At 44.0% G+C, this 17,876-nt stretch overlaps 2 protein-coding genes and 1 non-coding gene across 3 annotated transcripts; all 3 read right to left on the bottom strand.

Moving 5' to 3' along the window:
- Window positions 1-78: 78 nt before the first annotated feature.
- Window positions 79-9,831, bottom strand: fam161a (FAM161 centrosomal protein A). Its single transcript, XM_045205770.1, has 8 exons — window positions 9,560-9,831; window positions 7,755-8,023; window positions 6,351-7,589; window positions 5,863-6,030; window positions 5,280-5,379; window positions 4,927-5,084; window positions 3,716-3,765; window positions 79-1,024 (listed from the first exon to the last, which is right to left on the bottom strand). The coding sequence occupies exons 1-8, from the start codon at window positions 9,716-9,718 to the stop codon at window positions 621-623; spliced, it is 2,547 nt and encodes an 848-aa protein (XP_045061705.1). The 5' UTR covers window positions 9,719-9,831; the 3' UTR covers window positions 79-620.
- Window positions 9,832-11,316: 1,485 nt separating this feature from the next.
- On the bottom strand, window positions 11,317-17,771 carry cct4 (chaperonin containing TCP1, subunit 4 (delta)). The gene is made up of 13 exons (XM_041838971.2): window positions 17,441-17,771; window positions 16,613-16,665; window positions 16,417-16,506; window positions 16,197-16,305; window positions 15,742-16,006; window positions 14,871-15,003; window positions 14,524-14,663; window positions 14,168-14,264; window positions 13,956-14,066; window positions 13,448-13,578; window positions 12,244-12,478; window positions 11,691-11,804; window positions 11,317-11,508 (listed from the first exon to the last, which is right to left on the bottom strand). The coding sequence occupies exons 1-13, from the start codon at window positions 17,562-17,564 to the stop codon at window positions 11,494-11,496; spliced, it is 1,617 nt and encodes a 538-aa protein (XP_041694905.2). The 5' UTR covers window positions 17,565-17,771; the 3' UTR covers window positions 11,317-11,493.
- On the bottom strand, window positions 11,994-12,124 carry LOC123481526. Its single transcript, XR_006657172.1, has one exon. It is a non-coding gene; the product is annotated as a small nucleolar RNA SNORA3/SNORA45 family (small nucleolar RNA).
- Window positions 17,772-17,876: the final 105 nt, after the last annotated feature.

Here is a 17,876-nt window from a genome sequence, read left to right as displayed (position 1 = left end):
TTCCTTGGTCTGGGGGGTCCACACACCCCAAAACATATATCATCAATTTTGGTTGGTACATTATGATTTATTGCCACATTTTTTGCCACAAAACTAGAACAGAAATCTAAATATCCCATAATGTACATGAAATACATAACACCTTTATGTTCCCGCAATGTTACGTATATTTGCAATGATTGAAAAAAATATGATCCTGAAATATATTGCAAATGTTAGGCTACATATATTTAGTCACAAAACATTGACAAATAAGTGACTAAAGAAAGTGTATCAAAAGTAAGTGGTTACAGTATTGTATTTCCTGCATAGTAGCATATCACAAGACAAAGAATACCCTAAACTGTTCAATGTGACAATTTTTATAATCATAGCCTACTACTACAACTGACTCTGGTCTGTGTCTCACACTAAATTGTTTTTGCAAAAAAATAATGTAATAAACATGAAATTAACCAATTTTATTTACAAATTTCACATTATGTATGTATATAGTTATCCTACAATACATTTAGCCTTTTTTATAATAGAAGCATCTCTACCACTGTGTGTCAGTGTTGTAGACGTTTGTGCACACTGTAGTACTGCCTAACTGTGAGAAAATGCACTCCTTTGACTTCTCAGTCATCCTCATCACTTTTCTTGTCTGCTATTGCTGTGTTTTTTTCCCTATCACTCTCTGACTTCTGACTGTTTCGGCTGTGCTGGCCGCTTCTATAGCTTGGGCTGCTCTGGGAACTCTTGGGCCTTTTGATGATGTCACTCCCTTCATTCTTTTCATCTTCCAGGGGCAAGTAATGCTCACTGGCATCTGAGTAATGGTCATCGTCATCTGAGTAATGGTCATCTGAGTTATCTCCATCATCTGAATAATGCCCAATGTCCTCCCTCTCCCGCCCTGCTTCATCATGGCCTCCATCCTCATCTTCCCTCTTTTTGGACTTTAATTCATCTTTCTCAGCCTCCTGCTCTCCTTCCTGTTCTTGGTCAGCAAAGCTGTCTTCATAATCGTCTGGGTAGTCATCTATGGAGGACTAAAAGTGCCACAATTAAATAAATAAATACACCATTAAATAATTACTTAAATGTGTCATTAATTAATTAAAATTAGAATTAAATACATAAATGTGTAATTAAATGTATCATTAATTAATTCAAATACCGATTCATTTTATGTAAAATACATATATAATTATTTCACTATTTACATTTACATTTCATGATCCTGCATTGCAGTGATTCATGAATTACTTAAAACTGTCAAACTGACCCATCAAAAGTTGGTAGGCGGAACCTAACGCCTGATTGGTTACCCTCTGCATCAAGCCAAGACAAATCAATTCCGGATAATGGATTGATGCAGAGCTACTGAACACATTCCAATACACTGGGTGGCGCTATTCACCTCTACGTTGGTTTAGTTACACGGTTAAACAGAACTTTCATTGCAACGGAACCTCGACTGAGCAGATGCTAAAAAAAGTATATGTTAGCAGGTACCAGGTACTTTTTTTCGTAATGGAAAACCAAAAAAGGCGAGGCGAGGCGAGTAGGTACCATGTAATGGAAAAGCACCATTAGATTTTGAAGAAGTGTAATATCGTTACATGGTAAATTTAGTCTTTTCCTGGTTTCAAAGGCTGCATTACAGTAAAGTGATGTCATTTTCTGAACTTACCAGACTGTTCTAGCTGTTCTATTATTTGCCTTTTACCACTTAGTCATTATATCCACAATATGATAGTTATTTATCCGAAATCTAAATGTGGAAGATATTTTGTGAATGCACCAATTGTCAACCTTACAATATCGTTGCAATATCGACATCAAGGTGTTAGGTCAAAAATGTGATATTTGATTTTCTCCATATTGCCCAGCCCTAATGTCAATGCATACACAGTTCAGATGAATTGACACAAGTTCAGTGTCTTTGAAAACATTAACACACTGTGCAGTAGTTGACTTTTTTTTCTTCCATTTACTAAAATCAAACTGTTCTGCACCTTCAGTGCTAACAGTACAGCATTCATGTTAGTCATTCTGTGGACCATAATGAGACAGGAAGCTTCAAAGAAACAGCTTTTTTTCCTTTCTTTTAAAAGGAAAGTAAACTTTCAGTTTTTCCTTGCTTGTTCTAACACAACAAATAAAAACATGGGTTGGACATCAGTCTAAGATTCTTGATAACACTTCCACAGTCTCTACATATAGTCTAAGTGCATCAGTAACAGAAACTCCTGGAGCTGGCAAAATTGCAACCTCTTCATCTGAGAGCTCACGGGCCAGCTGAACCTCGGGGACTGACACAGTGCCTCGATGAAGGCAGTGAGGTCCGTTCCAATCGATCCCATATTCTTCAGGAACCTGAATGGATGACAAGCATAATCAGTCTTGTACTTAAAACTAGTTTGACATGTCCTTACACAAGATTGTTATTTTTGGTCACCAAGGCAGTGAGAAATGAAATGTTACTTATTCAGTTTTTTAAAAATAATACAGCTTTGCATAGTATGCACTGTAGAAACTACAGCTCACAGGTTGATCTTTAAAAGCTCGGGAGATTTTAAAGAGACAATAATCTATAGTAAATGTTTCATTTAAAGTATCACATTTAGCACCATCACATTCTACATCTCAGAGGCGATGTCTTTCCATAAGCGGGCTTCCTTCACCTTTCAAAGGGGCAGAGCTCCAAATTAAAAATACATTTAAATAATGCCCATATTATTATCTACTCACTTGGAACATGCACACCTCTTGCATTCAGGTGACCACGCATTAGCTTGTAGCCGGTGTTTGGATGACTTCTGTGAATTTCACTTACAATACGGTCTAACTCCTCATCATTCACAGCTGAATAGAGATCTGTCTTTCTGTACAAACAAGAAAAACACAACATCAAGTAATGTTACCTTAAACGTCATATTCTTTCCGAGTGTATGAGAGCAGCAATTCATAAACAGAAAACTCATGAATTTAGTGTAAATACCTTAAACTGTATTGTTGCATGCGCCTCCTGATGGTCCTCTTTGACACACCGAACATCGCTGCAATTTGAACTGCGGGAACTCCACAAAGAAGTTGATGCTCCAGAACTGCACTCCGGTATGTCAAACGCCAAACGCCCCGGTCCCTGTGTGTGTTGGGCCTGAAGTGCCCTGGTACCAGAGAAGCGGTGGACAACTTCTTCTAGATTTGCAATCACTCTGTGGTCGATATCTTCGTCGGAAAGTGCGGAAATGACTCCAACAACTTCAATAAGTTCCTCTGCTTTACTAGCTACATGCTCTGGGTCAGCAGGTCCTGCTTCTACATCCTCTGCTAAGTTTAAAATGTCTCTAACCAACTCCCTGGAAAGTTCACGGAGATCCTCCATTGTCTCTATCCAGGTTGGCCTACTCTACTTCAGACCAAAGCAATGGATCAGACTAGATTCGCGTTAGCCCCGCCCACTGACTTTGATGGGTCAGTTTGACAGTTTTAAGTAATTCATGAATCACTGCAATGCAGGATCATGAAATGTAAATGTAAATAGTGAAATAATTATATATGTATTTTACATAAAATGAATCGGTATTTGAATTAATTAATGATACATTTAATTACACATTTATGTATTTAATTCTAATTTTAATTAATTAATGACACATTTAAGTAATTATTTAATGGTGTATTTATTTATTTAATTGTGGCACTTTTAGTCCTCCATAGTCATCCAGGAAAACCATGTTGTAAATAGCCGGTGTATCTGTCTCATCCTTTTCACTGTGAAAACAAAATGAATAAACACTTAACACAAAAAAGATAAACCATGGTATTGTTGAATACTCGTTTCTGATTGGCATTTTAGAGTGTGCATTATTTCAGCACGGTAGAATTCAATAGCTTTAGTTCATTCTTACATGTTCTATGTTTGAGCTGCTTTTGAACGCAAAAGTCGAATTGAAAACATTATTGGCATTGTTGAATTCTTTTTTTTATAATAGCAAGCTAAGGGTGTGTTCGTAAATTCAATCTGGAGTGCCAGAGTGGGCTCTGGGCGTTCGTAAATTCAGAGCGTTTCGCTCTCGGAGCGTTCAGAGCGCACACCTGGACGCTCTGGCGGAGGAGTAGGGTTAATCCGAGCGTTCTGACCTCACAACCGCAGTCAAGCACCCAACCTAACTGGCTAAAGTTAGCTAGCTTGCTAGCTACTTCCAGACACAAATGAGAGATCACCTCACTCTGACCATTTTACTCGCCCTAGCAGAGCTGGTTAGGCTGTTTTCATGTTACCCAGATCGTTGGTGACTGTAACTGTGCTGCTGGCAACAATTTCATAACGTTTTTTTGCCGACGTTTACTGACACCGGCCATATTCCACCTGTGTTGAGCGTTTGTAAATTCATCAGTTATTCTGCGCTTAAACTGATGGTTTGGCTAGCTAAACAAGCAAGTATGTTTGATTGGTTACCAAGGCAACTACTGTAGCTAGCTAGTAAACTTCCTAGCTATTTCAGTGGATTTTGAACAATTTTTTTGCGGCAAATGTGTTAAATTATAGCCATGGTATAAAAGGGATAATAAACTCGGGGCTCTATGCGTTATCTGGAAAATAATGCACACCTTCCACGTCGTTCATTATTTTCCACTGAACGCATAGCCCCTCATTGATTATCCCTTACACATGGCTCAACTCCTTTGAAATAATATTTCTATTGATTATGAGGAACTTTACGACTGTGTTAAATATATTATGTATTATATGTCTATTCGCTATTTATCACCATCTAAGACTGTAATACTGAAAACAAGATCTAAGACCACAGCACATGTGATGAAGTAGGCCTAAAACATGTTTGCAATGTGATACTGTATTGTCTTTGTAGAGATTTTGACTAATGGAGTATAAATGTATCATTCACCGTCATTGCGCCAAAAGTCTACCTTTGTTTGGAGTCACTGGAGAAAGAGGTCCTGCATGCAGATTCTTGGCCACCTGGCCACTGGGACTTGGGCACCTTGCCACTGACAAAGTCCTCACTCAGTCCACAGCCTCGCAGGGTGTCTGTGTAGCGCTTCTCTGCAGCGTGTTTGGCATTCATCTGTCAACAGACAGAAGTGAAAAATAGCATACACCATGACCAGTTATGGGAAAATAGTTTATATATTTATTGTGTGAATGAGTGGTTTGAGGAGATGAGGAAACAAAGCCACTTATAACTACTGAAATGCAACCCATGTCATGTCACTCCACAACTCACACGTGTGTGTGTGTGTGTGGGCCGTTTCAGGCTCACCTGTGCGACCTGCTCCAACAGCAGAGGCCTCCCCTTCACTCTCTCCTGGATCTCCCTCATCTCTTCCTTGTACTCCTTCCTCCGCTGAAAGTCCTGCTTCCTGTTTGAAACACACAGGCAACCTTTCACCCCTGTGATCCCACAACCCTCAGCCCTACAATAACCCTCAACCCTAACCTATTCAACAAAACATCACTTTTACAACGGCAGCTTACTGTTACTGATATGCAAATCATTCCTAAACAATTACTTGAAACTAAAATTGGGATAAGGAACAAAAGGGTATCCACACATTAGTATGTTTTTTTTGTATTTTATAAAACAATGAAGAAGAGATCCATCTATATTCTTCAAAATAATATCCTAGAAAAAGAGTCACAATTGAGACTATTGAGGCAATGTTCCGTTCAGTCTTTAGGTTTGCAATTCCACTCATTATTTTCATATGAAAAGACCCAGACATCAGATAGATCAATTGTTAGGGGGGGGGCTGTGGAGTGGGTATTAGTACTGGTCTCAGGTGGGGTGAGTTTCTTGGTTGCTACAAGTATAATTGTAATGTTATGGGTTTCCATATGGGTACCTGAACTGCTTGAGCTTGGACTGGTTGGTCTGGGAGAGGGGCACGTGAGCGTCGTTGGCTTGGGCGCACTTCGAGACCACCTTTGCGAGCTTCTTCACTCTCTGCTTCTGTCTCTCACTCCATCTCTCCTCCTCTTCCTCTGCCTTCTTTCTCTGCTCAAGCACCTTTCTACTCAAGGAGGCAAGGCAGTCATCGATGACAGGGAGGCATGGGTGGAGGAAGGACTTTGTCAAAAGGGAAAATGAATGCCAAGGGCACTAGAAGTAGGACTAGGGGGGTAATAATGTCAGAGGTTGGGCATTTGCTTGTTTTGGAGCTGGAAGTGTTTAGGAAGTCCATAGGGTATAGGAAGTCCACAGGATTCAACAGACAAGGGTTTCAACTTTTAGGGCATAACTATTCCTAAAAAGAGCAACTAATGGTCTTCTGAAGCTCTGACTAGCTCGTCTAAAAAGGAGACACCAATTGCTATTCTATGTGGGTAGTACCTCACGGCCTCTTGACGTTTTTTGCTGGCATCGGTGACTTTGGCAGGCAGCTGTTCCAGACTGCCTGAGAGAGAGGAGCAGAGGCTAGAGTTGTGTGAGCGGACGGGCCCAGCTGTGCTGACATAAGGCCAGCGCTTGGCCCGGGGACTCATCTGCTCCTTTTCGATGTCGGCCAGGATGCGTTCGCGGTGCGAGGGGATCTGTGACGTCCGGAGCTGAAACGGCTCGCACGTCGTCAAAGGCTTCACGTCGCGCCGGCTCTCCAGCTGCTTCTTGAACCTCCTGTAGCTGGCGTCGAAGTCGGGCACCTCCGGGTTTATCTTAGGCCTGTAAGGGGCGCTGTTGTCATCCTCAGATCCAGCGGTGTCCCCCCTGGCTTCATTCTTGGCCCGCTTCCTTTCGCTGAGGTGGCGTGCCAGCATGCTGGGGGGCATTGAGGCGCTGTGGAGCAGCTCCTGGGCCCTCATCTGCATCTTGATGGCACGGTACAGCTGCTCCTCCTTCAGTTGCTCGCCCGACGCCGCCTCGTACACCGCCTTGGGCACGGGCTTGGCCCTGAATGGTCGGACTCTCTCCTGGCTGATTGGCTGGAGGTTGCGGAGCTGCTTCTCTCTCTGCTCCCTCTTGAGACGTTCGCGCTCCAGGAAACTGAAGGGCCGCTGGGTGGCGCACAGACGCTGCTGCTCCCGCTCGCGCATGGCCCGCCGCGCCTCGTCGCGTTCGTGGAGCTCCTCGTAGAGGGGCAGGCGCACGTGGGCGGGCACAGAGCTGGCACGGAATTTGTGCTGGCACTCGGTCAGCTCCTCCAGCTGCTTCCGCAGGGCTGCGTTCTCCAGCTCGATCTCTGACCGTGTCTTGACACCTTTTTGGCGCTTCTGGTTCTCCCGCAGCGTCATGTGGAATGGCTTGGGGACGGTCACTCTGGGTTTCCAAGGCTCGTGTTTGACATCTTTGCGCCCTTGCTTCTGGTCCTTACCCTTGATGCCTTTCTTGTGGCCCCCAATGAGGCTCTGGAGGGAGGATGTGGACGGGTGGCGCTGGCGAGGCGACAGCTTGAAGTCCTGCCACATGTTCTTGATGTGCTCTTTGGGGGAAGACTGCAGACCCTTCTCCACATTGTTGTCGACAGCACCTTCCTCGTCAGATGTGTCTGACAGCCCAGAGCCCCTCCTCAGTTCCAGAGCTGAGTGGGCCTTCCTCAGACGCCTCACGGGCATGGGGCTGATCTTCAAGTACGATCTGGTGAACGAACAAAGACTTTGCACCATTAGAATATTCATTGACATGTTAAAAATGGTAGACGCTGAGTACAGTACACCCTCCAGGAGCAGAAATAATCTACCCTATCTATCTTGGTGGTTAATTAAGAAAAACAACAAATTCCAAGCAAGAGCAACAACACACCTGTGTGCCTGTGCCCCCTTCACGTTTTCCGAGGGTGGTGCGTCTTTGAGCTCCAGCTTCTTGCGGTACATGCCCTCTAGCTCGGCCATGGTGCGGAGGTGGGCCCTCTTCAGCTCCTCCAGCTTGCGGTAGTACTCCTCGTTGGAGAAGTAGAACTCACGCAGGTTGATGTGGTCCCCCGTCACTCGGTAGTCTTTGATCATCAGGGGGCTACCCTTCCCGGGGGCATCCCCATCACCGTACTCAGACCCCGAGTCGTCATACTGCAGCTGAAAAGTCAAAGAAAGTCATGAGGAAAATGAAGCAACAAAAAACATTTATGTTGTGCACGGATTGTGGAGCATGTGTCTGTGGAATCCATTCCATACAAATAATAAATGTAGCCTACAAAGGACACTATTGGTCAGTAAGCTATTGGAAGCGAAGGGTATAGGATTGTGGCTGCAAGGAAGAAAGAGCCTTTCACCTGTATTTCTATGACTTTCAGATATTTCTTGAAGGGGTGGCCCAATATGTGTTAATATGCCAAATGTATGGACGTGTATCATCATACATCAGATTAGAACATCAACAAATCTAAGAGTAGTACTGATGACTGGTCATATTGTAGATGGTTAAGGCATAGGTCTAATATGAAGTGTGTAGAGTAGAGCATAATATGAGATGGCTACTTGAGGCCTAAGCTCATTATCCCCAGCTCTGTGGGTTTGGATGACCTATCCATATGGTCACGCACAGAAGGTGGGTGATAATGGACGGAGTGGGTGTTCGACTGTTACACTAGCTGCTCTGCCTCCAACCATCTCCATCTTTTTTGTTCAGGTGATGAATGGATGAGATCAAATCATACATTTACAAATATTAAGAAAATAAGTCTAAAGCTTGGACAAGCAATTCTAACGAGCATCCTACTGATTACAGTACAAGCCAGATCAAAATGAATGTACTTTATAAATAAAAAACAATTGGAGATGCCCAGATGTAGGGCAGATCCTTGTCCAGTGAGGAAAACAAAATGGGATTTGAAATAATGTTGTCCAAAGGAAATTAAGCATTTAGGATTACTGGCACTGTGACATCAGTGTAATCTAGTAAAGGAGGGAAGCCAAAAATAGGCCAGTAACAAATTATGCAGGTCAAATCCCCTCCCACAGAGGCAGGTTGACCTGAAAACAGTCAGATCTCAGTAGTAACATTTGAGAACAACATACATTTTATGAGAATCCACCGACATAAGTAAATGCTTGACCTGAATTTTCCCAATCTTTAACATGAGTCTGACATTAAAGATAATATTAATTCATGGAATCTCCACTTAATTTACTTCACTATCCAGTGTCATAGGATTGTATAGGCTATACGTTAGGCCTACTTACATCAACTTAGATGTTCGGTAGCAATGTATCATAAGTTGAATGCACTAATTTGTAAGTCGCTCTGGATAAGAGTGTCTGCTAAATGTTGTAAATGTCTGATCAATATGTTTTATGAATAGGCCATCTAGCAGATCAATGAGGGAGGACCAAAGAATTAGCCTATTATGGAATTTAGAACCATGAATGTAAAAGGAAAAAACATGTAGGGTTTCTATGTGCAACTGGTGTTCCATTCCTCTCCAGATCAACATAATGAATGAGGGTAACATTGATCGATTGATTAGTGGGATGAATGGCATCTTGGCAAGTGTTGGATGGTGCTTCAGTCCTCTGTCCACCAGTATGATGTATTTCATCCAATAATTTCAGAATATTTCTTGATTGTTTAGCTCAGCTTTCAAATACAAAACTCATCTGCCGATATCTTACCTCTTTTTCGTAGTCTCTATTGTGAACATGACCAGCTGCTGACGAATATGGAAGAGCTCGCTGCCTTTCGTACAACGCCAACCGAGCCTTGGTGTGTGGGTCTACCGGCGTTTTCAAACAGGAGGTAACCAGGACGTTAGCGCGATGGGCATTCGGCATTGTTTCCCCTGTTCCTGCTTTCTTTGTCAAAGTTTAATTTAGTAGAGACGCTACAACTACTTGGCAAACGCTATCAAAAGCACAGAAGGCGCTCTCCCGAGCAACAGCGTCGCGTGGTTGTGAAGGAAGTGACTAGCTGTTTCAGGAAGTGAAGAGTTAACGGACCAACATGGCCAGCCAGTTGCCTCAAACTACACTGAAGAAAAATATCAACGTAACATATAAAGTGTTGGTCCCATATTTCATGAGCTGAAATAAATGTTCCCAGAAATTTTCCATATGCACAAAAAGCTTATTTCGCTCAAATTTTGTGCACAAATTTGTTTACATCCCCGTTAGTGACCATTTCTGCTTTCCCAAGAAATGGATCCACCTCACTGGTGTGGCATATCAAAAAACGGATTAAACAGCATGATCATTACAAAGGTGCACCTTGTGTTGGGGACAATAAAAGACCACTCTAAAATGTGCCGTTTTATCACAACACAATGACATAGATGTCTCAGGTTTTGAGGGAGTGTGCAATTGGCATGCTGACTGCATGTCCACCAGAGCTGTTGCCAGAGAATTGAATGTTAATTTCTCTACCATAAACCACCTACAACAGTGAATTTAGCAGTATGTCCAACCGCAGACTACGAGTATGGCGTCGTGTGGGCGAGCAGTTTGCTGATGTCAACGTTGTGAACAGAGTGCCGGTGGGGTTATGGTATGGGCAGGCATAAGCTATGGACAATGAACACAATTGCATTTTACCGATGGCAATTTGAATGCACAGATACCGTGACGAGATCCTAGAGGCCCATTGTCGTGCCATTCATCTGCCGCCATCACCTCATGTTTGAGCATGTTAATGCACAGCCCCATGTCACAAGTATCTGTACACAATTTTTGGAAGCGGAAAATGTTCCAGTTCTTCCATGGCCTGCATACTCAGACATGTCACCCATTGAGCATGTTTGGGATGCTCTGGATCAACAGCGTATTCCAGTTCCCGCCAATATCCAGCAACTTCGCACAGCCATTGAAGAGGCGTGGGACAACATTCCATAATTAGCTAGTTAATTTATTTCAATTGACTGATTTCCTTATATGAACTAACTCACTCAAATCTTTTGAAGTTGTTGCATTTATACTTTTGTTCAGTATACATGCAAAGTATATGGGGAAAGTTGCAACTAAACATTGTCAGACCATGAAATATGACAGCTCTCAAATTCTAGCAGTATCTTTAAAATGCTCCCGTAATTTCCCCACCAGATTATTCATGCTAAAAACATGTCATTTCTTAATCCTAACACTTTATTCAATTTCTAAATTGATAACTTTCAGGCTAAGGTTTTTATAGGCATAAAATAAACTAAGGTTGAGCGCATGACCCACAGATTGATTTATGTATGAAAATGTAAATGATCATGGTGATATCTTATCTACCCAAACCAGGGTTGACAGTTGACTGCCAATACCACCTGTCGTTAACACCATGCCGTTGGTGTCATGACACTAGCCTGAGATTTAAAGATTAACTGCTTGTCAGTGGGGTCAGTCACTGAGGGAGCCCAAGGAAGTAGTAAACAAAAAGGCACAAAGACAAGACATGGAGTGTCAAAAAAAAAAGTAGTAACATTTATTAAATTACAGAACGCATCAACTACAGAGGACTTCTGGACATACAGGTCTTAGCAAGCAGCCGGTCCTATGATTCCTTGTGGCACAAGCAGGTGCAGTAACACAGGTTGGGTTCTTGCTACATTGACAAATCTCCTTGCAACTCCTTATCGGGTGTTCACCTGCAAGACAAGGGGAACATCGTATTACCTTACAAGGACACAGTAGAAGTGAAAGGGGGGGGGACTTTCAATGTATATAGTGTTGTGCCTTTCTGCTGCTGTGTTCCATACAAGACATAATGCAGGTTGAATGAGATGGCAGATCTCCACTAGTGACACCATAGGGTGGTCTGGTCTCTTACCACATCGTCAATCTTGAGGATGCTGCGGACCGTCTCGGTGGCGAGGGTCAGAGCGCTGACAGACACCAGCAGAGGCTGCACCACCAGCTCCTCCAGAATGTTGGAGATACCGCCCTGAGAGAGGAATGGGGAGATCGTTACCCCAGGGGTGTTTAACCAGGGGTGAAACATTTAGAATGTTGCAGATAGAGATGTATTGAGTGGAAACGAGTCAATTCCCTATTCTACATGATAGACTATCACATATCTGGTACGCAACTGTAGTCATGTAAATCTTCATGACAAAAACTGTCAAAATGGAGGTTCTGTATCCAAGCTGGTGATTGGCTGGGCCACAAGGGACTACAGTCAATGACTAGGCAAATAAGTTTACTGCAAGCACTCTAGTACACCAGGACAATGAGGTGTTGTCAAGGCATGACTCTAGCCTCACGAGACAATCACATTTGTTCTAAATCTGAATGTTCAACGTTGCATCCTGTGAACCAACTAAGGCAGAGTGAAAATAAGCATAAAATCAAACATAATCCAGGAGAGCGTGGCAGGGCTGTACCTTGCGGACGTTGATCCCGGCAGTCTTCTCGCCTTGGGCGTGCCTATTGCGGAGCTCTGTGACAGTGGAGATGGGGTTGAGGCCGGCATTCTCGGCCAGTGTGGATGGCACCACCTCCAGGGCGTCTGCGTAGGCCCTCACGCAGTACGCCTCCATGCCTGGCAGCGTGCGGGAGTACTCAGCCAGACGCAGGGCCAGCTCGATCTCGGGGGCACCGCCACCGGCGATCAGAGCCCTGGGAGGAAGAGAAAAGGCATCAGTCAAGGTGAAGAGATGAAACAAAATGGGCTTTTGCTGCATTCTGATGTTAAACAAACTGATGAAAGCAAATATCATATAGGATGTGGTAGAGCTGATCAATAGGGACAAAAATCCATATTGCAATGAATTGATTTTATTAATATGCTAACGATACTTTTACAACATTGATGTGAACCACAGTTTGTATTACCCCTTTAAAAACAAATAGTTTAAATGTTGTAGCTATCAATTGTCCTATTTACAGTCACCGATATTAGCAAACTTTTTTTATGTCAAACTTCACATCTCTAGTATAGGCTACTTATCATAATGAACGATATCCACAAAATGCCCACGATAAGTGGTCGGTATAGATACTTTTCAGTTTATTTTCAGATTAGTGCAGATTGAGTGAAGGATACAGGGATTGAAATGCACCCCACTGATATAGATAAGTTAACCAAACAAGGAATTTATTGAATGCATAGAAAATGGTTTATAGCAAATGACTGGTTAGATGGTATTTACTTAGATACTTTGGTACCCACTTCTTTTCCCTCTTTCTTCTGTTATAAAAGAGGGCGTTTTAGATCTGACAAAACTGGATAATATCAAATGGTTGGTTTCAAGGTCAATTGGGATCGATCACAAGATCTGTTAAGCGCGTTAAAAGGACAAAGTGCACATCCTTCACAGCCATTTTAGGTGTAGTTGCAGTCCTTCAGAGGAGTGTGTTCCTCTCAACAGGTCCAGAGCCAGGGGTGAAGCCCCTGACCCAGGTTTGAAGAGAGGGTTGCTCTGCCCCTCAGAAATGGCCACTTGTGACACGGACAGCCACGAGTGGGCAAAGCTTAGAGGGATTGGTGCTTACTTTTCTATGTAATTATTACACATCTATCACTGCATGAGTCTACAGAGGCTAGTGTTGGTCAGACAGCTGACCAGAATGGCTGCAGTACCGTACCTCTTCTTCACCAGGCAGCGGATGACACACAGAGCGTCGTGGATGGAGCGCTCCGCCTCCTCGATCACCAGCTTGTTGGAGCCGCGCACCACGATGCTCACAGTCTTACCGGGGCTGGTGCAGCCTGTGATCTATGGAGAGGAACAGGCCAGAAAGAAACAGCAGGAATTCACTTTCAATGGGAAATGGAGATCAGACACATGCCAAAGTTCTTAGAATAAGCTTTTAGAAAACATTCAAATTGATATTACAACAAACATTTACAGCAAAGAACTTTCACATTTTCATTTATGGAGGTTGGAATACACATAGGCTACATGCAATCCCTAAAATCGTCACTGTTTTCAATGACCATTTAACAAATAACAAGGGTATTATCATTAGGATAAAACATGGGTATTTTGACGAGTCTTTTCGCCACACGCATAGTTGTGATGGAAGCAAGAAAGCAGTCCCGTAGCCAAGCCTTGGAGAGATTAATTGAGCCAGATTGAGTGAATTAGCATACCTTGACCAGCTTGCCAGAGCCATCCAGGCTGACCTCCTCTGCCAGCTCGGCGGTGCCCATCATCTCTGGAAGGAACTGATCAATGTGGGCGATGGGCTTGGTGCCAATGGTCTGTAGGGGGGCAAGGTTAGTTCAGCTTCAACAGTCAGCATTTGGCGGTTGCAGAACATGATCTACAAAGTCAAGACCAATACAATGTTATTTTGTTTTACCTTGCAGATGAATTCAATGTCCTCCCTCTCAATCTCCTTGACCACCATGATCTTCATCTTGTTCAGGAAGTGGAGGGCCAGATCGCTCAGAGCATCTCTGAAAGAAGTGTGGGACTATTATTTAACCATGTCTACCTCTTCACGTCATCCAGTGATCAAGATAGCATAAATAGAGATGCAGATAGAGGACCACCTATGGGAAGAGTCTAATATACAGATGAACACATGGTAACAGTGCCAATACTTGCCCTTCTATTGATTACACGCACAAATGCATTTCTAGATATTGTGTGGGCGATTGGCCAAAGTGAATTGATTACGTTACAGTGAAGTGACGGTAATGCATTGGGTGTTACCGGAGGATGGACTTCTGGATGAGCAGGACATTGCAGCCCGCCTTCTTGATCTGTTTGACCAGGTTTAGGATGTAGGCGCGCTCCTCGCGCAGCACGCGGTCCATCTGGGCATAGTCTGACACCACTATCTGGTTGTCCATCTGGAGACAACACGCGAGAGGGACCACAAAAAAAACACATTGGGATATGGAGAGACAAAATAACAAAACAATTGTAAGAAAATTAAATGATTGAGGGTAACAGATAAAATGCTACAGTAGTCCACCATAACATCAAGGACACTGACTGACGTACATGGAAGTCAATTTCACCGAGACATAAACAGTTAGCGATTCTGATGGTCTTACGTCGGTTTTGGGCGGGGACAAGCAGAACTGGATGAGGGCGATCTTTGCCTTCTCCACACGGGACACGCTGGAGTTGACCACCTTTTGGGTCAGCACCAGGCCGTCCACCAGCTCACAGTCATCAATGGTCCCACTGCAGAGAAACACACAGAACATTATTATGGGCGGGAAATCTGTCTAAGGGCAGCAGTAGCTACCTGGCTGATTCCAAACAAAGGCTCTTGGACCAAGGCAAAATCCTTAACGAAAAAGTGCAATCATTTGCGTTGTCGATTGAGATCAGTTTCATTTGTCTATCCATTGATAAACACTCAAGTAGGACATTAGTATTGATTTGTTGCTGGTTACACAATTGTGTTTGTTGTGATGCATTGTCAGAAGGTGACTGGCAGGGAAAGCAAAGTGGAGCCATTCTGCTAATTGACCGCCTGAGATTGATCTGGCACATCAGACATGTCCACGTCCCCACAGAGAGAGAACTGGGGAGTGAAAATGTGCCTATCCAAACTGACCTTCAACTGTTGGAAGCTGTCAGAAGCTTTAGGAAAGGTATGGTATCACACTGATCCTACATTAGTAGCCTATGGTATACTGCTGGATCATGTTCATTAGGCACCAACTGGCAGAAAAGGAACTGCTAAAGGGAGGGATTACCTGGACTTTTCCAATAAGAAAATGTTCCGTTGTAAAAAATTTTAACATTTCCTGTTGCGTGCCCTAATGAACATGACCCAGAAGTCAATCCTGCAAACAACCCTGTTTGTAATCCTAACTAAACACTTACATTTTAGTCATTTAGCAGACACTTATCCAGAACAATTTACAGTAGTGAACACAATCTGGACCCACCACTCTTCCCCTCCCTCCTCACCCCAGCTTCTTGACAATGTGGATATCGTGCAGGTCCACGCCGGTGGCGGTGGCCGGGTCGATGACACGCATCACGGCGTCCACGCTCATCGGTGCTAGCAGGCTGGAGTACTGCGACACTACCTTGGAGCACAGCGAGGTGGTGGCGCTGTTCAGCAGTGTCTCACGGTCACTTAGGAGCACCGGCTGGCTCATGGCCGTCAGCACCTCCACGCCCTTGTCCACCGCCTTCTGGAACGACTCCGAGATAGTGGTGGGGTGGATACCTGGTGGAGAAGCAGAGGACAGGCAGTTAGTATTAAAGCTTTAGGATGCAGGGACTCTGTTAGATTAGAACAGATTCTGGTCTAGGAGTTTATAGTGTAATCCAGTGGTCAGCAAGCCTGGTCCTGGAGAGTGTCAACGGTGCCGGGTTTGCCCTTTTGATAACTATGCCATTGGTTCCACGTCACTTACCCTTCTGAAGCAACTTGCCGCATGCATCAAGTAGGGCACCAGCAATCACCACCACCGAGGTTGTGCCGTCGCCAGCCTCAATATCCTGGGCTTTGGACAGCTCCACCATCTGAAAGACAAATTGGCAAAACATAGCGTCAAACTCCTTTCAACAACAAATTGTAGATGACAGTGCAGACACTTGGGAACATATCCCCAGCTCCTTTCTCTTGAACCTTACCATCTTGGCTGCAGGGTGCAGCACCTGCATCTGTTTCAGGATGGTGGCCCCGTCATTGGTGATGGTCACATCACCCTTCCCATCCTGAATCTGTAACAATCAATTCCTCTTTTAGTTACAGACAAATGACCAAACCTTGAGAGATGGTGAAGAGAAGTCAAGACAGATGTTGATGTAAATGGTTACACTTAATTACCATTTTGTCCATGCCCTTAGGGCCAAGGCTGGTTCTGATGCATTCAGCAACAGCTGTCAAACAAAAAAAATCTGTTACTTCCACAAAGAGGACCCGCCCCTCTAACATTAGGATACCTTTTATGGACAATGTTTACTGCTTGACTACTGAGGGGGACAAGACCCCAAAATATTATATTGGTTAAAGAGTACATAAATGGATGCTCATGACATCAGTACAGTTCATTTTGTCAATTGTTGGTCCTCACAAACCTAGGGTACAATAATGATGATCATCTGGCCACTGATTACTAGATAGCGCACTAATGCCAGTCACAGTGTTTGGGGCTGCATGAAGGGTGTAAAGAACATTGATTTGCTCTATAACAGATTCTAACTAACTAGGTACCAACTTGTGGCTAACGGTTGCCCTGCCCAGACTGAACCAGTAGTAGCATCCATTCATAATCTCCCGAGTGGCGCAGTGGTCTAAGGCCCTGCATCGCAGTGCTAGCTGTGCCATCCTGGTTCGAATCCAGGCTCTGTCGTAGTCGGCCGCGACCGGGAGACCCATGGGGCGGCGCACAATTGGCCCAGGGTAGGGGAGGGAATGGCCGGCAGGGATGTAGCTCAGTTGGTAGAGCATAGCGTTTGGGTTGTGGGTTCGATTCCCACGGGGGGCCCAGTATGAAAAAAAATGTATGCACTAAGGATAAGAGCGTCTGCTAAATGACTAAAATGGGAGTGTCGCAGCAGCTGATGGTATGACAACAGTCTGGGGCAAACAAGCGTCAGAGATAGTTATTTATTCGTCCAACAATGAATTACGAATACTGTAGTTGTAGTTTACCCTTTCCTGCGGAGATGTTACTGAACCGAATCTGTGCTGGCTTGTCACGGTCCACATATGCCCCTCGTCCTTTGTTTTTCATCCCACCACTCAGCATCTTCGGCGCAGCCATTGCTTCAGGCATCCTTACTTATTTTCGTCAGAATATGTTACTAAAATACTTTTGATGGGGACAGATGTACCCCAAAACACGGAAAGGGCTGCTTGGCTTCAGATGGGTTCAGATTCGGATTTCTCTCCTGCTCTGTCCAGAACCTTCCAGAGCCACCGGTTACGACTCTTGTAGAAAAAGGACCCTCCTGTCAACTTCGACGTCGCTTCGAAATGACGTCTTTAGCTGCCTGACGATTTGCCATGCGGGTTTATATGTGGGATGAGACAAGGCTAGTAGAGCACTGTGCGCATCAAACTAGCTTTTACTTGTACATTTTAACGA

This window comes from Coregonus clupeaformis, chromosome 20, assembly GCF_020615455.1.
Source record: "Coregonus clupeaformis isolate EN_2021a chromosome 20, ASM2061545v1, whole genome shotgun sequence".
Taxonomy (NCBI): Eukaryota; Metazoa; Chordata; class Actinopteri; order Salmoniformes; family Salmonidae; genus Coregonus; species Coregonus clupeaformis.
Note: the sequence above shows the minus strand (reverse complement) of the source record. Positions and strands in the feature narration are given on the sequence as shown.